At 50.1% G+C, this 23,413-nt stretch overlaps 1 protein-coding gene across 1 annotated transcript in view; it reads left to right on the forward strand.

The window, feature by feature from the left end:
* The window catches only part of CA12 (carbonic anhydrase 12), a 104,595-nt gene that overhangs the window by 41,611 nt on the left and 39,571 nt on the right, over positions 1–23,413 (forward strand). The window contains exons 4-5 of the mRNA XM_032865161.1: positions 9,885–10,146; positions 15,269–15,289. Of these exons, the coding sequence (XP_032721052.1) occupies positions 9,885–10,146; positions 15,269–15,289 (283 nt within the window). The remainder of the gene's footprint in view (positions 1–9,884; positions 10,147–15,268; positions 15,290–23,413) is intronic.

Genomic DNA, 23,413 nt, shown 5'->3' on the forward strand with positions numbered 1-23,413 from the left:
CTCTGCTCTGGTGCCGTCTCCTTGTCCTCCCTGCTGATGTTTTTAAATGGCCCATTTCTTCTCAGTTGTCATTTCTCTCTTACTTGGCTCACTCTGTGTTTGCAGAACCAGATTTCTCCGAGGCATGGACCGGGACCGCCTATCGTCCAAGACCTTTTCTCTGCACTTGCCACTTGGGATCTTTCTGTTGCTTTTGTTGGCACTATTGACTCTTCCTTGGGTAGTGTGACAAAGAACCACAGGCACAACATGGCGTCACTGAGGCCAAGTCTTGAAACAGGGACTTACCACCTAACCTAACTGTAGTTTCAACCTCTCCTAGAAAGATAGTCTTCAGAGGTCCGTTAGGGAGATGCAATCTGTCCCAAGGGTCCTCTTCATCCACCCCCAAGGGAAGATAAAGTACTCTGCAGGAGGAAACCCCTGCCCCGGCCCCTGAGGGAAGGTGTTCTTGCCTGGACCAATCCTTTCTTTTGTTAATAAGCTCTTTGTCCCACTCTTTTCCCTATAAAAACCTTCCATTTGGTACAACTGCTCTGGGGAGCTCCCTTCCATTTGCAAGAAGGGATGCTGCCTGATTCTCTAATTGCTTAATGAAGCCACTTAGATCTTCAAATTTGCTCCAGGGAATTTTTGTTCTTCAACTCTGGTCTATTGCTTCTTTCATTAAAAAAAAAAAAAAAAAAAGAAAAGAAAAGAAAACATTTGCCTCTTGCAATGTTTTTAAAATTTAACTTGTGTAACACTCAATTTGTAACAGATTTGCTTAAAAATAAAAAAAGAATTAACCTCAAACAACACAGAAGTGTAACAAGTAAAATTGTCACCTTGTTTCTTGGGACACTGTTTTCAAAATTTTTACTTCCTGCCGCCCTAGCTAATGCCTCCTCCAGGTCTGAGTTCCTCCCTCCCCTCTCTCTGCCTTAGGTTCCCCAGGACAGCTTGTCATCTATGGAACTGGAAGACCACAGCCCACTGCTTCTTCAGACTGAAAGATGGAGAAAGTTCAAGGGGGGGGGGAAGAAGTGAAATAGAGAAGAGGAGAGTAAAAGCAGAACCAGTGAGTGGGAAGAGGGTGGTTGGCAGGCTGGAAGTGGGACAAGGAATGAAATGTCTGTCTGACTCTGATGACTCCCCGAACTCTTCCCTTCCTTAAGTGTCCTGGGTTCTGAGTCTTGGCTCTTGGGTTCTTCTAGGAGCTCTGAGGCCCAGAAGTTTCTTTAGAGGGCCAGTTGATGAAACACTGAGCACCATGTGAACTTAAAATTAAGACTCATGGTCATGCGCTATGGCAGCTCCCGGCTGTGAACTTGGACCCCTCCTTGCGGGCTCACTTCTTGGCCAGTGCTATGTATACAGTCACTTCCCCATGTCCCCAAAGCCATCAAGCCACTGACTTACAATCTACCCATTGTCATATTTTTCTGAATCCCTCAAATTGTAACTTTGTTGCTCTTCCAGGAATTTCTTGACCCTTTTGAGGAAGTCCCTCAAGAAACCTGACTCCTTGTTTTAAATTGTTAGTCTTCCCAGGTTTCATGACTTCCTGAAATTTGTCTTAAGATGTTGTCAGTGTAGGGACACCTGGGTGGCTTGGTCAGTTGAGCGTCCGTCTGACTCTTGGTTTCAGCTCAGGTCCTGATCTCAGGGTCATGAGACTGAGTCCCATGTTGGGCTCCATGATCAGCACAGAGTCTGCTCAAGACTCTCTCCCTCTCTCTACCCCTCCCTCCTGCTTGCTCTCTTTCCCTCTATCTGTCTTTAAAAAAACAAATAAATCTTAAAAAAAAGATGTTGATGTAAAAATTATTAAGATCATGTAGAAATGTAGAAAGGTGCTGTGATCCAATGCTAGTTTTTTAATTAAAAAGTTGTATATACAATATGGCATATTTAATTGATGGTAACTGTATAAATATTTTTGTTGTCATGGATAAGAACAAGAATGGAATGTGCAAGAAGTTATTGTCAGCTAGGATGGATTAGTGGACAATTCTCTTTCCTTTTATGAATTCCCTCTAAGCAATTTTTTTAAAGATTTTATTTATTTGAGAGAAAGTGAGAGCTAGAGAGAGAGAGAGCACACACAGAGGGAGAGGGAGAGAGATAAGCAGGCTCCCCGCTGAGTGGGGAGCCCAATGTGGGACTTGATCCTAGGGCCTGGGATCATGACCTGATCATGATGGGATCATGACAACTGAGCTACCCAGATGTCCCCGTCTAAATAATTTTGTTTATAAAAATCATTTGGCCAATATGTTTCCCTGTTCTAGCTCAATGTTGAGAGTTCTGTTTCCTGTCCTGGCAGGGCCTGCTTTGTCCAGCATTGGACTCTTGACTCTTCACAGAATCACCATGTTGCCCATCCCCCAGGTGGAAGACCACAGATACATATATATATATATATATATATATATATATATATATATATATATGATGGCATTTCTTTTACTCACCATCGCTCAATTTATTTCTTTCCTTTGAACTGTGTTAACATGGCTTTTCTCTCAGAGGTGTAGTGACCTCTGAGATCTTTCTTATCACAGATCAGATGCCTTCGCTAAAGACAAACACCTTTACAGTTGCAAGCATCAATATACTTTGTAATTATGGAGTATGAAGTCCTCCCTAAATGTCTCAAAAGAATTTTACAAATTCTCACTGGAATTAAGTGGCATAGTCTCCGTTATAAAATGGAATGACTGAGGTATCTGAAGTATTTCTCTTTCCTATGCCCCACCCCCAAGGGAAACAGAATTTGAAGGGAGAGAAACCCCAAGTTTCTGGGTTCTAGTTTTCTAATTCTCTGAACATCCTTTAAGGACTCTGTCTCTTGCCATCATTTCTACCCACCATGAAACCCTGTTGAGTAGAGAAAACACAGCTGTGTCTATCAAAAATAACTTTTGCAGGGGTGCCTGGTGGGCACAGTCAGTTAAGTGTCTGATGCTTGGTTTCGGCTCAGGTCATGATCTCGGGGGTCAGGAGATATCACACTGAGTATCACACTGAGTCGGGCTTCATGCTCAGTTCATGGAGAGTCTGCTTGTCCCTCTCTCTCCCCCTCTGCCCCTCCCTCTGCTCTCTGTCTCTCTTTCTCAAATAAATAAATAAAATATTTGGAAAAAAACTAACATTTGCATAACATTGTTAAAAAACTGAAATGCAGATGTACAGAATCTAGTTATAATTCATTCCGCTGCAAAATGAGCCTCAAACTCTTTTTTTTTTTTTTTTCCTAGCTCACCCTTTTATTACAAGAGGGTATAATTCAGGAACAGATGGAAGGACAACACAGGGTGAGGTCTGTGGAAGGGGTCCCGTGCCTCTCCAGGGCCCACCATCCCCACATCTCACGTGCTCACCAACCCAGAAGCTCTCCAAACCCCGTCTTTTTGTTTTTTTTTAATGGAGGCTTCATTACATGGGCCTGACCGATGAAATCATTGGCGATTGGTGACTGATTCAACTTCCAGCCCCTCTCCTCTCCCCTGAGCCCCACACGCTAATTTCAAGGATGGGGGATGGGGCGGGCATAAAGGAGTGAGCTCCTTAGGTAAGACATCTTTACTCTGTGAGCTCACCACGCAGCCTCTCCTCAGGGAAGTCTCTCTAGTTCACTGGCCATGCTGTCCTGGGTGAGAGAACTCTGAAGTCTTGGCTGCCTGTCCACTCTCCTGGCCACTGGGTACACCTGAGCCCTTTCTTGGGGCTTGAGAGGCAGCTGGATCCTTGCTACGGCTGGGCTCTGGCCAGACAAGCAACTCAACTTGAAAGGTTTGGAAGGAAGCTCCCTGGCCTCCGCCCGTCCATGCCTTGAAACCAGCAATGCTAACCATCAGGGTCCCAGCCCACGCAGCTCCCTGTCAGGGACTGGGGCCGAAGGAAGGTGGGCGTGGCTTGCCAGTTTTCTTTGAAAGGAAAGGAAATGAGGGATCAAGTTATCGATTCCTGCGGTTGTACTGAACAAGAGTATCTAAGCAAGGGGAATTTACCAGCTTATTCTAATAGCATGCACTATCTCTGAGCTCAGGAATACCTCCCAGCTCCAAGATCCTAGTGCTCAGGCATTTCCTGTGATAAAGTAATTCGGAGTCTACTTGATTAAAAGGCATTATTGCCTCAGTAGGAAGACTGGTTTGTTAGGGCAAAAGTGACATTCTTTGAGAGGCTAATGTGTAGAATTTGGGGAAAAGAGATGTCTAGAAATCATCATTCATTCTTCTCTTAGGGTTCATGGAAGTTGGTATGGTTGCCCAAATGAGGTAAGTTGATAGGGTTGCCTAACCTAGGAACTATAGGTGAGACAGTCCGCCTTCAGCCATTTGAGGCCTTTCTTTCTTTTTTTTTTTTTTTAAGATTTTATTTATTTATTTGACAGAGATCACAAGTAGGCAGAGAGGCAGGCAGAGAGAGAGGAGGAAGCAGGCTCCCTGCTGAGCAGAGAGCCAGATGTGGGACTCCATCCAAGGACCCTGAGATCATGACCTGAGCTGAAGGCAGAGGCTTTAACCCACTGAGCCACCCAAGCGCCCCATCAAGGCCTTTCTATACCAGAGAACTACCATTAATATCACACTCCCTATGTGCCACTGGGCTAAGTTCTTTACAGGCCTAGCTTATCATATTTATTTCTCCCTATTGCTCTTTGGGGAGTATACTTAGTCTAGGGCCCTCACCTCTTTAAAAAGGAAAATAGGAAATTGAAACTCAGAGAGGTTAAGTGACTTGCCCAATTTCCCAGGAGTAGTGAGTGGTGGGGCTGATTTTCAAAACCCAGGTTCATGTGATGCCAAATGCTTTCCCCCTTGTCCCTGGTCCTTCCTAACCTCAGGCAGAAGTTGTCAGAATTGCTATCAGAGGGACTCACTGGAGGTTGGCACCGTGTGCTTGCTGGGATGTGCGCTATGTCTGTTGGTTTGAAAGACAGCAGTGAGGGAGGACAGTGCTTCACACTGAGAACAAGACCAGGATCTGGACCAAACCCTCGAGGTTAGAGAAGAGTGGATCCAACCAGCAGCAGTGAAAAGGGATGTGAGAAAACTTAACGCTATTGTAGTCTCATTATATCTCTTAAAGGGTCTCTTGTCAGCCAACCATGGTCTTCAGAATAGTTGACCTGGAAAGAGGAAACATATTGCACCGATGTTTATTTTCACTCAAAATGCTAAGTTAACTGAGTCCCTGGGCAGAGAATTTTAAATTATTGTCATTTTTTTATTAATCATGAAGAGGGCTTTATAAAAATCCTGATGGTGAGCCACAATTCCCCACTCAGCGGAAGCAATCGTGACAGGAGTCAGTGGACAAGTGGTTGGACCAGAGTCATAAGCTGCCCTGGTAACTGGGGGCAGGGGCTGAATGAGAACTTACAGTCTCTTGTTGGAATCCGGTTTTTTGTTTCCTTCAATTGGTAAACCAAGGCTGAGATCAAAACCACCTTTGTTTGGAGCCCTCTCTCTCAGCAATATCTTGTATGTGTCAGGTCCTTTTATTTGGTTTTCCAAAGCACTTCCACTTCTGCGGTCTCGCCCCCCACACACAACCCAGTGTGGGGCTGGACATTCTTATTTCGACTTAGGGATCCGAAAGCTGAGGCCGATGCTAGCCAGGAGATTTGCTATGGGCCTAGAGATCGCTCCTGGCAGAGTCACAAGTTCAGCATTCTCTCCTGCGGGTCACTCTGCCCGGCAGCTGATCCTGCCTGAAACCGAACAGGGCACCCAGGGTTCACACAGAGGTGATGACTCCAGGCCACGGCTGCACAAGCGCAGGAGTAGATATGGATAAAGCTATAAAAGTGACTGCATTTTCAGACCTAGACATTTGCACTAGGATCAACGGGTCCATGCGAGACCTGTCATTACCTAGCCAAAGGAAATCCCTTGGCTTTTTCCTTCCTTCTTCTTTTCCCTTCCCCTCTACTTCCTTTTCCTCCCTCCCTCCCCCTCCCTCTCCCTCCCTATCTGCTTTCCTCCATACCTCCTTTCCTTGGTCAAAGCAGAGTTCACTGACAAAACCAGGAACAATGTAGTCGGGCTCATGTTCTCACTGACTGGAGAACTGTGCAGAATCAGAACTCTGTGGTCTCAGGTTCCTTGTCCCACACTTTGGCAGGTGTGCTCTGCATTGATCAGGGGGCAGAGGCTTTCAGTCACCCCATGGGGACTGGGGAGGAGGACACAGCCGTGTCCCATGCTGAGCATGATTTCATAGAACTGGTGCACTGTGTCCCTCATCATCAAATAAATGATCTGAGCAACCTCATCTCAGCAGGTTCCAGAAGCAGAACAGCCCCATCTAAGGTATCTGCTAGGAGAATTGTGAGAAGAGCTTTCCTGGGCAGCGGAGACAGAGATCATCTGGTCGAGGACTCAGTCTCTGCCACTCGAAAGCCTCACTCAAGGAAAGGACTGAACTTCTCCAAGCCTCAGATACCTGATCTATAAAACGGCAAACCTAACACTCTCCCCAGAGGTTGCTGGAAGAATGAAGTCGCAAGCACAGTGTCAGGCAAATAGCAGGTACTCAACGAATGTTAGTTCTCTTCCTACCAGTCCTTTCTTTAGGATTCCCAATGGAGTGACCCCATTTGAAGGGTTAACTCTTATCCTGAGAAATCACAGTCTCTCTACGGGCTTTGTTATGTCTGACAGGCCAACGACTAGCTTGAGTGTGGGCAAGTGGGACCAGCTTTGAGAAAGAGCAGCCCCGTATTAACTGTGCATTTCAAAGGTTTTATGAAGTCACAGAATCGAATTCTTACATTGGTGATGTCTCCCCTCACTGAACCGGGACAAAGGAGATCCCTTCTGGCTATAAATCAACCCTGTATCACACTTATTCTGATCATAATTATATAATTGTTCATGAGACCGTTTTACATCTGCACACTCTCCAAGAGCAAGGATGAAGCCTAGCACAGTGCCTGGTACGCCCAGGGTGAATGATGAACAGAAAAGTTCCCACTTGCCTTATCTCCTTCCAGCCAGATCTCAGTTCTGTTAGCGACCCAAGGGCTGGGATGACAATCTGCACTTTAGAGATGAGGAAACTGAAATTTCGAGAGGTGTTACCACTGTCAAGGCCATTCAGTAAGTAGTGGTGGGACAGGCCCTTCGGCCCAGACCTCCAGACAGCACATCTTGGGCTCCTTTCCTCCGCACTCCTCTGCCTTTTGAGTCGTCAGCCTTGCCCTCTTGTTGATTCCAGTGGTGACACTGTATAGGAGCTCCTCTCCTTGGAGCTTTCTGTCTGGGCATGTCATTTGGTGGCCAGCTGCCACAGTTTGTGTGCTGAAGATCTCCTTTCCACCTTAGCCCATTGAGCAATGGCTTAGTTATTGGTTGACGAGCGCCCCATCTGATGATGGCAAAGCGAGCCCAGACGTGTCTGGCTACATGGGCCTCAGGGAGCAGAGCCTCTGGCACGAAAGATTCCCAGAGCTGGGAACTTAAGTCGGTTAGGTTTGTGCTGTTTGTTGGGGGGGGAGGTGGTGGTGGTGAGGGGGTGCTTGACATTCAGCTTCAATACTTTAGAAGATTGGTCATTCCATCCATTCCTGTTTGCTTTTCCACCCTTCTGATCTCCTGCAAAAACAAAAACAAAAACAAAGCACTTAGGGCAATTGAATCTCAGTTTATATCCTCAATTCTTTTTTTTTTTTCTCAATTCTCTTTTAATCGCTATTCATTCTTTACTAATTAACCACATCTCTGATTCAGACAAGTAGTAAACACCCAACCCTCTCCTTTTTCCCCATCAAACCCAGTTCACAATCTTGCCTTACTGTTCTATTACATCCATCCCCCCCTTTTATATAATCTCCCCCCATCTCTGGGGATTCCTTTTTTTTTTTTTTAAGATTTTATTTATTGATTTGACAGACAGAGATCACAAGTAGGCAGAGAGGCAGGCAGAGAGAGAGGGGGGAAGCGGGCTCCCTGCTGAGCAGAGAGCCCAACGCGGGGCTCCATCCCAGGACCCTGGGATCATGACCTGGGATCTGAAGGCAGAGGCTTTAACCCACTGAGCCACCCAGGCGCCCCTCTCTGGGGATTCTTGAAGAACACTTGGAGATGCATGTTCCAGGAAAAACTGAACTTAATGTTTACCAGATATAATGGGAAAACACGTGAACTGAGAGTAACCAAATGTGTGTACGTGGCCCAGTTTCCCTGTGTCTTGTCGTGAGCTGGGGGATGAATGATTTCATCTGCTTGGGTTTAGTCTGTGCATCTCCAAAGCTTCAGGGGCTCTTCTCTATCTCTTGTATCCTTCAAGTACATTTCCTTAAGCCATTGATGACAAATCAGAGACAGGAATGTCTTAAGAGCCACGAGTGAACAGCTCACTCACTGCTCTGGAGCTCATTCAAGGTTCTTTATCAAGAGTTGCAGGCAGAAAAGGTCATCCTTAAGCCTGCTGTGGTCTGGAGGTGCTGGTAACAAGATTGTCTTTGTAACTGCTTCCTTAAAAAGACTTCGGAGCTCTTTATGAACACAAACAATCGCTGAGCTGATAGGGACAGAACAGTAGCACTCCTTCTAATGCGGATGGCATGTGCTCCCCGGTGACTCTCTCACGGAAGCTGCTCTATCCCTCCAAAACCTGCTTGGACAAGTGGTTTCCCTGGGCGCTGAGGCCGGCGTAGGCTGAGAGTCAGCACAGACGGGAGAGAGCTGAGGCTGGTCAGGCTGCGGTGGCCAAGAGAATAGGGCAGGATGGGCCAAGTGGCAAAATCAGGGGTCACGTACCAGGGCTGGGTGAGTACCCTTCCTCAGACCATGTGGTCAAGCAAGTCTATAGGCATGTCTATAGGTTAAGCAAGTCAAGCATGTCTATAGGCAGCAAGGAGCCAAGAGAATAGGCAAGGTCGCAGAGCAGGAAGGAAACCGGAGCCCAGCATGGGGAGCAGAGCAGACACTGGGAGGCCCAGGGAAGCCAGAGGCACAAGTGACAAGGACAATGGGAACAGTAAGTGGCAGTAACAGCAGGAGGAAGGTTTATCACTAGGTTAATAAAACCTCTGACTTAACAAGTGAACATGGACTGAATACAAAGAGGGAACAGAGCCCCATGTATTTGGCCCGATGTATGCACGGGTATACTTAATACACGAATGTGTGAAGAGCGGCCAGAAATGAGCAACAGGTGATGATAATATGCACTGGAAGCCGAACCCAGACCCCAATGCAAAACGCCTAGCACAGTGCCTGACGCATCCTAGGTACTCAATAAACAGGTCTTTTTCTTCCACTGCTTACCTGCAGAAGGGCTCCCCCTCCCCCAGCTTCCTAGAGATGGGACCGATATTGTGAAAAAGCTTATGTGTTACTAGGGTCAGTCTAATTGCTTCGGAAAGCTGTTCACCGCATACCCACGCTGTGCTATTTCCCTATTCTAAATGAATTTCTTTGTGTCCTAAGGAAAATGCAAGACCTTATCAGGCTGCACTGTACCATCTGCAGAGTTTTGAGCTGGAATGCACCCTCTCTGCTCTCCTTTCCAGTCCCTAACGTGGGCCTGGCACACAACTGGGGTGGGGGGACTGAACGAGGCTCTTTTCCACGTGGCATTATACTTAGGGGGCTTGTCAGTAAGGGTTGCGACAGACCAAGGCAGCGACCCTGGGAGCCAGTCTCTAGACGCACCCTTCCTGGGGTGGGGGAGGGGGGAGGATAGGCGGCTCTCCCCCAGCCCTGCCCGCCGCTCCCACGGAGAGACCCCGGTTCCCAGGTGAGCGCGGTCCCGCGGAGCGCGGCTGAAGTCAGGCTACAACTCACCTCGCAACCCGGGCTCTGGACTTGGGGCGGGCAGGGCGTTCTCCACCCACCCCTCCCGCCCCCCGCACACGATGACATCATGTGTTTAGGGTTGAGTAGCTCTATAAAAGCAGCCCGCGCGGCGCCGGGCGCCCAAAGAGCAGACGCTTTCGCACTGCCGGGCTGCGCACAAGGTCCCCAGCGCGGGAACAGACGCAGCGGGAACCCCGGCGGCGCGCCGGCCCTGTCCCCGGCCCGGCCCCTGCCCCTGCCCCTGTCCCGCCCCCGCCACGCGCGATGTCCCGCAGCCTGCACGCCGCCGCCGCCGTCCTCCTGCTCCTCTGCTTACGGGAACAGCCGGCAGCCCCGGCCCCGCTCCACGGTAAAGTGTCCGCCTCCTCCTCCCTCGGTCCCGAGCGCGCAGCCATACCTGGTCAGAGGACTGCCTGCGGGGCTCACTAATGCTAAAGCAGAATCATTTCGGGGAAGCATAATCTCCAGGGGCGTGTTTTTGGACAAATTGGAAAATTCGTTTTCCTTGGGCGGGCACGACCTGTTGTGGTGGGCGGAAGCACGTTGTCTTGGGATGAAAGCATGCTCGTGCATTCTTGGAGCTCTCCCCAGGTCTGGAGGGGTGGTGGGGAGCTTGTTAAAGAGGAAGGGAAAGGGAACCAAGATTTAAAATGTGCCCCATCCACGATCCATGTGCAGGTGGTCGAGGAGTGAATGTGGCGTTGGAGCCGCCTGATTAGCCCCAAGGGTTTGCCGTGCCCCAGCTGCAGCACCTTCCCTCAGTGGTGGATGCTTTTCTTTACCATTTTTACCTCCAAGTCAAGGGGATGATGCATCCCATTCTTAATCATTGTTTTTCTCCAGAAGGGCTCTACTATCTTGACCGTGAGTGTGTATGCACTCAGAAAAGCATACACACCTCACTTCTGAGTGTAATTAGGGCTCTTAACCCTGACAGGCTGGAGGCTGAGGGTGCCCAACGGGATGGCAGGAGGAGGTGTGGGGACCTGAACCGGAGGCTCCGGTCATGGCAGTGAGTTTGGGTGTGTGGCCAAGGTCAAGGTTAGTTAATCCTTAGGAGCAATAAGAGGATGTCAAGCTTTTGCCTGCCTCTCCAACTGCTGGGGGAGCACTTTTCTGGGAGTAGGTAGTGACTTTTGTGGAAACTTCCCAGGTAACTAATGGTAGCTCCTGCCCTTGATGGAGTTTGTTTCAAGTTGTGAGGACATTTGTGGGTTCTACCATTCCTGGATGGAGGTCCTGGGCTGAGGTTAGGCTGAAACATTTGTAGGAGGACTGAAAGTGACTGTGACGGCTGGAAATGGATCTGCCCTTGCCGGACACGTGGTGTGGGAAATTGATCCTGCTCTGTAGCATGAAAACTCAGAGCCTCCTTCTCTGCTGGAGGTCACTGTGTCCACGGGGCTGGGTGGGAGGGGGGTGGGGGAGCTGGCCTGTCGCATTGTTGGCATTACTCTTAATTCAACTTAAATCCACTGGCTGGCAAGATTTGGTTGATATTATTTCCCTTGTCTGGTCCAGAAGAAAGAGAAGGTTGGGGGACACCTGGGTGGCTCAGTTTGTTAAGTGCCAGACTCTTGATCTCAGCTCAGGTCTTGATCTCAGGATCATGAGTTCAAACCTTATGCTCGGCTCCATGCTGGGCTCCATGCTGGGCATGGAGCCTATTTAAAAAAAGAAAAAAATTTGGTGGGAGAAAGTGGTTATATGAAAGCGGAAATTAATTTTTAAAACTGTAGACTTTAACATATATTCCCCTTTTGAGAAAGCTGCACAGGGAGCTGAAGTTTTGCTAGAAATCTCTCTTGTAGTTCCAAGGTGCTCGGAGACAGGCGAGAAACAGCCGTTCATTGGCTCTTTCCAGAAGGCCTGTTACCCCCTTCGCTCTGGGGCAGCTCCTCCTCCCTTCCCTCTCTTCCCCTGCCTTCCCTGCCATTCCCTCCCTCTTCTCCTCCCTCTCTCCCTAGACCCTGCCCTTGCCCTTTCTCATTCCCGCTCCTCCTTTGCCTTCCCTCCCTCCCCATTCTCCAAGTAGGGATGGGGGACCTTGCAGACAAAAAGCCACTTTCACCCAACACTGAGTAGCCAGCCTGCCTAACCCCAGGTTCTAAGAACACCATTTTTATTCTGTTATTCCTCATGTAGTTTTCTTGGCTGCTTAACTGCCTCAGGGGACAAGGTCAAAGCAAAGGTCACCGAGATGTAGCGTGTCAATATTAACCCACCGTGGGGAGTGGAGGGGGTTAAGCTAGGTAATGAGGCCAAAGTGTAGTCTGCCCTCCCTGAGCATGTAAACTCCCAACATTTGGCACCGGGGAATGTCTGAAAAAAATGATTGGAGTGGGGAGGAGGGGGCATACGAAGGTGAGGTCGCATGTCTTCTGGAGAAAACCTTGGAATGCTTAGTTGCTGTGGGAAACATTTCAGTGATTTCTGTGGAGCCTGCTCTGCCTGAACCTGGTTGGAGAGCTGGGCAGTCTCTGGCTGCCCCAGTGACGGTTACTCAGAGAAGGTTCTAGCATCCAGAGCAGGAAGCAGTTAGGGCCCTGAACCCCTGGCCTGGATCCTCGTCTGTCCCACTTCCTAGATGAGCACTCAGGCGTCCTCCCTGCCCGGTACTGAGTAGGCCTGCAGGTTCTAACAGGCATCGAGCTGGGCCTCCCAGATCTCCCACACAGAAGAGGCAGAATGTCCCTCCTGGAAAAGCCTGTTCCCTCAGGAAGCCTCCAAAGTGTAGCCGCAGGGGCCTTGGTCTGGCCTGCCTCCTGCATGTGGTCAGAACTCCTGCCCTACACAGGAGGCGGGAACTGTGAGGTGCTACTTCCAAATAAAACAAACACGGGTGCATGCATATCCCTTAGGGAGTCTTCCTCGGGTCAGTTCTGAGCTGAAGAGGGACCAGGCTGGGCCCTGACCTTCATCTGATGGACCCCCCCCCCACCTTCCTTGTACAGTGCTGCTTTTCCCTAGCCTCCCGCTCCCGAGTCCTTCCAGACACTGTCATTTATACCCAAAGCACCAAGGCTTGAGGACCAGGTGGGCTTGCCCAGAGAGAGGAAGGCAGGAAAGTTTACGCCGGATGCTGCAACTTTTAAAGAATGTGTCCCCGGTCCTGTGTCACCACCGGAGGTCTCAGTCCCCGATGTCCGCTCTGTGGCCCAGTCCCCGAGCTTCCTGCAGTATCACCTGGATACCACACGTGAGGATGAGCCAAGACCGACAGGGGAGACGGTGTAGCAAGCTTTGTTAGGGAGAGCTCTGGAGAGGTGGAATAGTAAAGGCGATGATTTGATTCAGCGGCAGGTGCAGTTAAACTCCTGGCCCAGGCCGGACGGCTGGGAGGCAGCAGTGTTTTTGGTGGCCTCCAGGATCCCGGGAGTGGCCCGTCTCTCCAGGTTAGCCGCGAGGATGAACTCCCCGATTACTTGTGAACGATTGTGTGCTGAGCTTCCAAGTGCTCTGCCCAGCTAAGTGGCAATGGTCTGGATTTTTCTAGCTCTGAAATCCAGAACTGTATTTCAGACAAAAATGCCTGGAGAGATTCAGAAAAGAGGTTGGAGCTTGGTTCCAAGGCAATGCCTTCCTTGTTCCTTTTCAGCTTTGTTTCAGGCAAAGGGCTGGCAGTTCATTCCCTGGGGGGTTTGGTTCTGCCTGTCTTCATCTAGTTGCTAATTCCGGGGAGGTTCATCTTGGGACTCTTAACTCTCGTGGGGTCCATAGCAGGTTTTAGGGGCTTCTGTGGACCTCCTGAAATTAATCGTGCGTGAAATTTTGTGTGTCCAAGCCTGTGGGCATTTTTGTGGGGAAGAGGTCTGGAAGTACTCACCAGATATTCAAAGGTGTTTGAACACCAGCCCCCTCACTCCTTGCACTACGCTAAAGATCGAGAAGGAGACTCAGAGAGTTTCCGAGTTTACTGGAGTGCCTGGCAAATGTGCAGAGACACTTCTTAGCAGACACTGACCTTCCACTGCATGGCAGGGGACTTTCATTTCTTTATGGATAAAGCAAGGTGATAGGCTGCGGGTGGCCCCTGGGGACCTCACTGCTTCCCTTCTGGGGAGGAGGTCAGTAATACCTCAACCTACACAAATCATGGAGGAACCATACAGGCCTGTTTTATTGGGATCTGGAGATACTGTCCAAATTGAAAAAGGCTTCAAAGTGCCCTAGGGACCAGGAAACTCGCGAGGGGCGCCAGGGGACTGCTTTATTAAAAAGCCTTGTAGAACCATCTGATGCTTTAAACCATGTCCAAGTGTAACTGGCTATACCATTTTGAAAATTAAAAACAAAATTAATTAAAAGCACGGAGGCGAAGGAAGGAACCAGAACTACAGAAAACCATGAGATTAAACTAGCTTTGCAAAAGCAGCAAAATCCTCTTTTCGCTTTTAAAAAGTCACCATTGACTCGAATAGGAAATGCTCAGTTGTGGTTAAGGTTGAAGGTTGCCGGTCAGTTAGGTTTTACTGCAAATCAGTTCCCAGGAGAGAAAGGGGAGGTGAGAACCTTCCACTTCTGACTGTACCCTGGGGGCCAGGCATCGTGGTGGCATCAGGAGAAGCCAGGAGAGGCATTCGGAATTTGAAGAGTCCCTCTCACTGGGTGTGTCCTCTGAGATACCCTGAGTCTCAGGGTCTCTGTGAGATGAAGAGGGAGGTTTCAGGCAGGGTACCAAGCATGCAACTCTGCAATATTTTTTTTTTTCCTAAGTATGTTTGGATATAGGAACGGGGGACTTCAGTGCGTGAAGCGTGTGGAGTGGGAGGTGGTAGGTGACTTCCGTGATATTCCTGGCAGAACCTCTCCTACACATTCTCTCCACCCCTGGAATTCTAACTCGGGGGAGGGTGGTGGCTTCCTCAAAGAAAAACTTTCCTTTGGAGGGGAGTTTTCTCCTCTTTACGGACTGATGTGAACGGCTCTCCAGGGTGTGTGTGTTCGGTGGGAGAAAGCAAGAGGCTTAACAGTGTTTCCAGTGTGCTGACATCTGTGTGCGGAAACGGGCAGAAAGAATGCGATTACGTACGTGTGAGTAGTCACCCTGTGAAAATGCTCCCAGCAGCTCATAAAACTGGCTCTGTCTCCTGGAAGCAGAGAGATTGGGTGGGAGGAAGAGCTTTTACTGTGTACCCTTTGGGAGTTTTGGGGTTTTGCAACTTGTGAATTTTTTTTTTTTTACACATTTTCAGAAGATAAAATTTGGCTTCTCTAGGATCTGAAAGGCTTCTAATCAAGAAGCCCCCTCCTTCACCCGCGAGTCCCAGCTCCCAGTCACTGCCCCGTGCCCCCCTCTGGTGCGCAGCGGCTCTGGAAAGAGGCTGATCTGACGCAGACTCTGACAAAGTCTGCCATCTGGGCATCCGCCTCCTTTCCAGCCGCACCCATTTCAAAATCCAATCTATAGCGTTTTCTCTCACTGGCTCAATCTCTGTGGTACTTACTTTACTTTGTTTTGTTCTTTGCAGGATCCAAGTGGAGCTATTTTGGTAAGTAGAGATCTTAAATACTTCTTTCTTTTCTTCTTCTTCTTCTTCTTTTTTTTTTAAGATTGATTTACTTTAGAGAGCCCAAGCGGGGCGGGGGAGGGGCAGAGAGAAAGAGAATCTCAAGCTGACTCCGCATAAAGCACGTGCCTGTGCCTGACGTGGGGTTCGATCGCAGTGACCCTGAGATCATGACCTGAGTCGAAATCGAGAGTTGCATCCTTCACCAACTGCGCCATCCGGGCGTCCCCTTAGATACTTTTTGGAGGAGACCGTTGTATTTAATGAAAAAGCCCGAAATGCTGTGATCTGCGGAGGTTATCGCGGGGGTCGAGAAGAGCAACTCTGGTATCATGAAGAGAGTACGAAGGCTTCTCTAAAGAACTGTTCCGCACGGGCTGTGTGTAGTACTTTCTCTGAGCACAGGAGCCTGCCCTGGGCACTCAGACTGTGAATCCTAGCGTTCCGCTTTCCAGAGTCCTGCAAGGATTTCTACCAAACCTCCCAGGTGACTGTGCCTCAGTTACCTCCAGACTGCAGGGGCCTTGGGTGGGACAGAGAGCTTCTCCTCCATGGGACATTTATTTTACAATAAACAAAGAATAAAGGGCTCCTTTCTGGAAGTTTGGCTCAGGCCCCAGAATTTCAGCTGTCCGTGTGTCTAGAATTAATGTCTTGTTGCCATGTTTGTCAGTACGTGGCGTTCAGAGGTGGTGCGGGCCTGTCCTTACTGGGATGTCACGTATGCAGTGGGGTTTGGGGGCATTGGATCAAGAACGACATTTGCCATCTCCAGCAGGCCAGCAAAATAAGCAGCTTGCAATCAGTTCAGCTGGTGTATGAAATGAACTGGGAATCTGGTCATCAACTGGGGTGGGAATGGGAGGCGGAGCCCCTGGTGCACGGACAAGTGCAAGGACATTCATGTCTTGTGAGGGGCAGTCAGGAGCATTGGGCAAGATAGACTGTTCCAGAAAGAGGAGGCTGGAACTGGCCTCCTCGGCACAGGAGGAGGGGTGACCAGCAGAGGAGTTGATCCCAGCAGAAGCAGAATCCACAGAAAGGTCTGACTTAGATTTGCAAAAGCTAGGCTTTGGCTGTTTGTTAGCCCGGGAGGCATAGAAAATTCACTGTGCTAATTCACCAACCACCTACAGGCCAAGGTCTCCTCGGCTCCAGCGTTGCATGGCTCCATTGTTACTAATATCCCTTACGTATGTACTTGTGCAAGAAATGCCGCTACGTGGGTGGGTGATGAGAAGGGCTGTGCTCTGTAGCTGGAAGAACTTGCAGCTCCCGGTTCAAAGCTGAAAATGGCAGGTAGGGAATAAAGGTTCAGTGCTCTGATGGTTCCGAGGAAAGAGAGTGCTCGGGCTGGATGGCCAAGGAGGGCTCCCTGGACGGGGAGGGCTTTCCTCTGGACCTTGGAGGATGGAGAGGATTCAGTGGGGGTAGAAAGGAAATGCTGATGGCCGAGGTGATGATGGCATCCCATGAGGTGAGGCAAGAAACAACAAGATGGTATTTGGGGGGTGTGGGGCAACATCCACAGAAAGTGTTCTAGGGAAGCGATTAACTCTAAGGTCAGAAAGAGACATTGAGTCGAACAGGGGAAGACATGGGCAGGGGCAGGCTGGACCCTTCCCATTTTGTCCCAGAGATGAAGGGGCAGGGCAGGGAGTCATCTGTGTTTTAGGGAGAGTCACATGGCAGAGAGGAATGGAGAGGGAAGGATGGGGGGCAGGAAGAGCTCTGGACTTTGCACAGTTCCTATCTGATGTCTTCCCATCCAGCTTGGGGATGGCAGGCAGACGGAAGGAGAGGCAGGACAAATACTTGACACAGGAAGACTCAGCAGAGTCTGGAGCATGTGGGGGGTGACAGGAGCAGCGCAGAAGCATTGCTTCCTGACCGCTCACTCTGGCCGGCCCTCCCTCCCCCATGCCCTGCACCGCTGGAGCCGTGCTCTGCTGAGGAAGCAGAGGGCAGAGTCGAATGGTGTGGAACATGCATAGGCTGAACGCAGAGAAAATCTGGCTTTTGATGAGTGCACTGAGTGCACATGATGTGGGGTCAGCCCTCGGTGGGGCCAGGTGAAGGACGACAGATGCAGGGAGGCCAGGGAGGCGGAGGCAGACAGGTCCAGGCCGGCAGCTGGCACCAGTGCTCAGAGTCAAACAGGGAAACAGAGGGCCATAGGTGTTGGGGGGGAAATGAGTTCCAAGCCGTGAGGGCGGCACTGGCAAGTCGAGCCAGATGTCATGTGCTGACTTTCCCAGGGTGCAGACCTCAGCTGCTTTGCACGTAGATGCTGCTGAGTCATCCTGATCCAGAGGCCTCCCATGGCCTGGAACACAGGGCAGGACTTCCAGAAGCACGTGGAAAGAGAACCCTACTCCCGTTCCCCCTCCACAAAGTCACCAGGCTGCCCTCCTGGATGGCCTGCCTGGAGACAGGAGGACCATCTGATGGCCAAGCTGGGGCTCCCCCTGCCCCTGTGCACCTCTCTGGGGTGGCTGAAGAAGCAGCTGGCTCTGTCCTGGGTTTAGAATTGCTGAGCAGGCCGTCCCCACCGGGGACCAGTCCCAAATCAGTCCTGCTGGGCCCCAGGAGCTCCACCAACCCTGAACCGGGGGGCAGTGGCAAGTCAGGTTGCCCTGTGAGCAAATGATCAACTCCAGCTTGCCGAAGTGAAATCTCTGCTGTTAGAAGTCAAGGTCGCAGGTGCCCTCCTGGGGTGGGGGTGATGGGAAGGAGGCACGGGGTGGGTGCGGGCTATGTTTCGTTACTTGGTGTGGGGGCTCTGTTCAGATGGTGAGAAGTCATCAAGCTGTTCACTGTTCACTGATGACACACTGTTGGGTATGTGTGTTGTAGTCAATAAAAGAGTTAACAAATTCCAGCTGGCAGGGAGAGTCATCCTTACCCTGGAAGGTTTTTTGGCCCTTCCCCACAAAAACCAAAAAAAAACCCTAAAAAAGCAAAAAAAAAAAAAAAACCCTAGTGTGTTCAAAACAACAGAGCAACCAAAAAGAATGACTGTGTTGGCACTAAGGATCTAAGAGCACGTCATGTGAGCAGAGTGGGCCCCGCGCTCCAACCCTAAGCACACCAGACGTTGCTTTGGGGCTCCCCAGATGTGAGCTTGCTCAGAAGCAGATGTCACGGCCTCTAGAGATCTGGGAGGAATAAGATAAGCCTTCAGAAGAGTTGGGATGGATGGGGAACAGGGAAGCCAGGCCCTCCTCCTGGAGGCATCCACCTCTCCTGGAGTCCAGGGCCCTACCGGCAGGGTATGCTCTGGGCCAGCCCCTCCATCCCCACGCAGGGAACTCAGGAATTATGGTGGCTTGGCCTGGGGATGCCAGACAATGGGCTGCAGCCCCTCACCCAGCTTGTCTGCTGTGGTGGCAAGGTCCTGGGCTCCGCAGGACTCCGCAGGACCCAGGCACTGCTGCTGCGTTCCTCGTGCTGCTCTCTCTCCTTCATCCCAGACCAGAGATTTCCCTGTCTTAAAGGATTTCCTTTGAGAATCAGGAAGGGATCCTCCATGGAGCCAAACTCCTCTGGTTCTCCAGGCTCCCGCCTCCACCCACCTTCTGTCCCAAATCTGCTGGAATATTAGGTTGCCACAAACTTTCCCTGGCATGTGACATCCTTCCCAAACCCTAAGAACTAGACGCGAAACGTGGAGAGAGGCTGGTGGTGGTGGTGGGGGGGGGAATCTCTCTACTTTCTATTCTGTAGTCGGGATAAAGGTGCTGCGTGGCCTCACACCCAAATGCAGTTCGGAAGGCAGAATCGGAGCTCAAGGGTGAACTTGAGACAGCAGTGAGGGAGCACGTGCAACTAAAAGGCTGATTTCATTAAGAACAGGTCTCAGCTTTACCCAAGGTAGAGAGGCTCAGCCAACTCCAGACACCCCCGTGAGCTCTCCCCCAGTCCAGCTGCCGTCCTGAGTGTGAAGAGGCACAGAGAGCTCTGAGGAGAGAGGCGAGAAAGGCCAGAACATGTTTTTCATACCAGAGAACTGAATTCCTATCCCTGTGTGTTGGGGGATTTCCCCTAAGGCTAGCAATCCAACCCACTATCATTTCTGCGATCTGTGCTGTAGTTCCAGTCACTGCTAATTGAAGTTGGGACATCCAGGCTCTGTTAGGATGTGGTGTAGTGTGGTGTGGTGTGGTGTGGTCCACCCACTCAGAATTATTTCTCATCTCTTCCGAGCTGCAGAATTGAGGTTTGTGTGTTCTGGGGGCACCTTGGCCTGCATTTCAATGTTCGCATCTGGCCTTCCCAGCAGGGTCAAACAACAGGGAAGCTAGGATTGGTTTCTAGAGGTAGGTATAGAGGCAGGGGAGTGAGGGGAGGCAGAACTGGAGAGAGCACAGAGCCCAGAACCAGGCAGACCTCCATGAATATCTGCGAGGCTGCGTTCTGGCTGAATGGCCTTAGGAAAGTAACTTAACTTGTTGGAAAGTAACTTAACTCCCCTCTGAACTTCAGGGTTTTCAACTACCAAATGGAAGTTTGGATCAGCAGCCTCAGTGTCCCCGGGGACTGGGATGAAGAACTAGAAGTGAAACAGGTGGGAGGATGCTGGGGAGAAAAGCCCAACCCCTTCAGTCCTGCTCTTTAGCAGTCACAAAGGCACCTTGTTTGATTTTGTTAGGAACGCGCATTCTTGGGCCCATCCCAGATCTACCACAAACCAAAAACTAGGGGGTGCTGGGCGCCCCTGCAGTCTCTTTGCACAAGCCCACCAGGGGCTTCTGATGCCCCAGTCCAAGCCTGAGAAGCACCGGGCCCCGCTGTAGGGAGGATTAAGTAAGACAATGTAGGGAAAGAGGCTGGTGGTGCTTGGCACAGAGCAAGCACGTAATACAGCTAATCACCGTTTTCTTCCCCCCCACCCCACACAGGGGGGGATTATAGTAGCTAATATGTGGGAAAATGCCTTGTAAGCTCTGTAGCCCCAGACAAATGTGAGCTGTGTTCGAAAGGGCTGGCTTCTTCATGCTTTGCTGAATTCCCTGAGTTTTTAATAGCAAGGGGGTTATTGAACAAGTAGGACATTTCCTTTGTGAGAAAGAAAAGGATTAAGCAAAAAATACAGACTCCTCACAGGCCAGAATGTTCTTTCTAGCCATGTCCTTCAGGCCATGGTGAAGTCAGACCTCATCTCCCTGGTGCTTTTTGGCCTCTAGGGACCAGTCCCTGAGACATCCTCAGCCTCTCAGCCCAGCCCCCGGGGAGCCTCAAGGCTTATCCTTAATTTAGGGAGCCAGGGTGGAGACCCTGAACCTGGGAAGAAATCGGAGGTTGGACTGTTAGGATTTGGAGCTAAGTAAGCCCAGCCCCAGGCAGGAACCCTCACCCACCAGAGGGAGAGTAAAGCCTTGGGACTGTAGGGTGAGAGTGGGCTGACCAGAGCAAGGAGTGGGTCCTGTCAGCCTCTGGCTTTGCTCAGACTTGCCCCTTCTGCTTCGTGCCCCCAGGCATCCAGGTGAGGACAGAGCACAGCCCTCTAGGAGCTGGTGAAAGCCTTTGGCAACCCATCCTCAGGACGTAGAGAGATGAGCTCTGGGGTAAACTAGCTCCAAAGGAAGATTTAAGCCAAAAAGGCTTAACTTCAAAGCAGATGTGTGAAGGAGGCTCCAGGCAGGGACTGGAAAGTCTGGTTTTCCACGAAGAAGAGAATGGATCAAAGATTGTTCCAGCAATTTCCTGGGGAGGGAGGGAGGGCCCTCTTTTCTGCTCTGCTGCTGTCCTCCTGTGCAGCGGCCACCACAGGGGTGAAGGGTGCAGGCATCACTATGGAGCCCAGAAGCACAGCCGGACTTCCGGGGGCCACACCGGGTGGCCATGGACAAAGACGATAATTCATTGATTCTCAGATACACATTTTTTTCCTATATTTTAGCGTCTCTGAAATAGGGGTAGATCATCAGTGGTGTCCGGAAGCAATGAAATAGGGTAGTTGATCCACGAATGCTCGCTGAGAAGCCCTCTGTCACAGGCCAAGAACACAAGGAAAGGAGCTGAAATGATTAATTTCCACAATTAAGTCGTGAAAACAGTGAAAGCAAAGAGGTCGAAGACTAACGGCCAGTATGTACAGTGTCCAACACAGCACATAGCAATGATGGGGAACCAAATTTGATTTTCAACTATAACTTTTTCCAATTTTCAGTTCATGTACACTTTTTGGCAGTGTTCAATAGTATTACAAGTATATAAACAAAGTGATTTGGGTGCTCTGTATATGTATATGTGTGTGTTTCAACACAAGTACTTCTTTAAGTACCAGGCAAGCTCCCTAAATCCCTGACAAGCACTGGATTTTATGCCAACCAGGAAGGAACAAATACAAGGACAGCACTTCCTTCTGTCTGTAAAGGTTGACTCAGAGCTGGTCTAGCCCTGCACAGTTTATTAAGCTCCTCTTAACGTTTTAAACGGTGTTGCAATCATTAACTTGTGACCAGATCAGCGTGTGACGTCTGGGCAAACTGGATGAGACCCGCCTGGATCTTGGAAGGACACCTGGGCAGTCAGGGCAAAGGGTTCATGCAGTCCCCACCTTCTGGGACAGCTGGCTTAGGAAAGGTTCCTTGGCTATAATGAAAGTGAGATTTACCTAAAGCAGGCAGCGCTGACATTGGCCAGTGATACAGCAGCTGCTCGCTGGTGGTAAAAAGATAGAGTATCACTCTTCTAAGGTCCCTTAGAAGAAGGGAAACCTGCAAGTGGAGTGGGGAACGGAGGAAAGGTGACTGAAGGTTGTAGAACAAAGATACTCTGTAGCAAGTCTGAGGCAGTCATGCAAATGACTGTGTTTGCCTTTTAGTTTTGGCCACCAGGAACCCTAGGGCAAATTGATTAACTGTCTATTGTCCTGTGACCCAGAGATCTAAAGAACCTTCTTCCACCTATTACCCTTCCAGGTTCTAGATTATTGTTCCTGCTCCTGAGCCAAATTGTTATAACAGATAGATTTTGGGAATTTTTAGCTAGAAGGGACCTTAGAAGAGTGATACTCTATTTTTCTACCACTCTTTTTTTTCACACCCCTCCGTGGATACTGTTGTTTCAAAGATTTTCTATAACAAATTGATATGTTAGTGAAATAGTTAATTGTCCCCATTTGTTATTATTCAAAGACAGACACAGAAGCCCATCAAAGTTTTCAGTTAGCCCAAGGTAATTGGCTCACACTCACGCTACCATACTGATGAATCCTGAGGGCGGGGGACTGGACTAGATGCTGAAGAAATGGTGCCCGAGGCATGGCATCTGTCATGCTGGGACTGGGAATCTGGGAGGACACCATGAATTGGATAGGGCCTTCCAGTACAGAGAGAAGCGGTGTGGAAGAGACCCCACCTTTTGTTTGGGGAAAGGACTAGAGAAAGCTTCCTAGAGGAGGGGATATGTAAGCTGAAACCTGGAGGACCGTTGAAAGCTCGCCAGGAGAAGGGCAGGACATGGAAGGGCACTGGGGGCCGAGGGACAAATTGTTCCGTGACCACCTAGGCTGGTACATTCTGGGAACGACCAAGGAAGTCGACATGAGGGGCTGGGGCAACAGGCTGGGGCCAGAGCGAGAGGAGCTCCTGAGCCAGCTGAGGAGGTGGGGCATCATTCGGACTGCTGGAATGTTCCAAGTCAAAACCTGAGGGGATCAGATAAGCATTTTAGAAGGACGACATTGGCTGCAGGGTGGAGAGTGAAAGGAGTGTGAAACGCTAGACAGAGGGAGTTCAGAGGGATGTGGGAGAGGGGCTTGGGGGTGCTGAACCAAGGGAGGGGCAATGGGGGTGTTGACCTATTGGTAATTCAGCTGGAAATGTTGACACCTAATAGAAATGTAGACGTGATGCAGCCTGCTTGTGGAGGAGTGTCTGTCTGTTCAAACTGGCATCCAGACTGCCGTATTGCCTAGGTGTGACCCTGGGGTGTGGGGGTGGGGTTGGAGGGGGACGAAACTGACACAGCCAAATCCCAGCCCTATTTATGAATGAAGCAAGGGAAACTCAGGGTTCCGCAGTGGCCCGAACAGAGCATGAGGCGCTGAGCCAGGACCAGAGCCTGGGTCTCCGGAGTCCCATCCCACGTGCTTTCCTG

Source organism: Lontra canadensis, unplaced genomic scaffold (genome assembly GCF_010015895.1).
Source record: "Lontra canadensis isolate GAN:19392208 unplaced genomic scaffold, GSC_riverotter_1.0 scaffold28, whole genome shotgun sequence".
Taxonomy (NCBI): Eukaryota; Metazoa; Chordata; class Mammalia; order Carnivora; family Mustelidae; genus Lontra; species Lontra canadensis.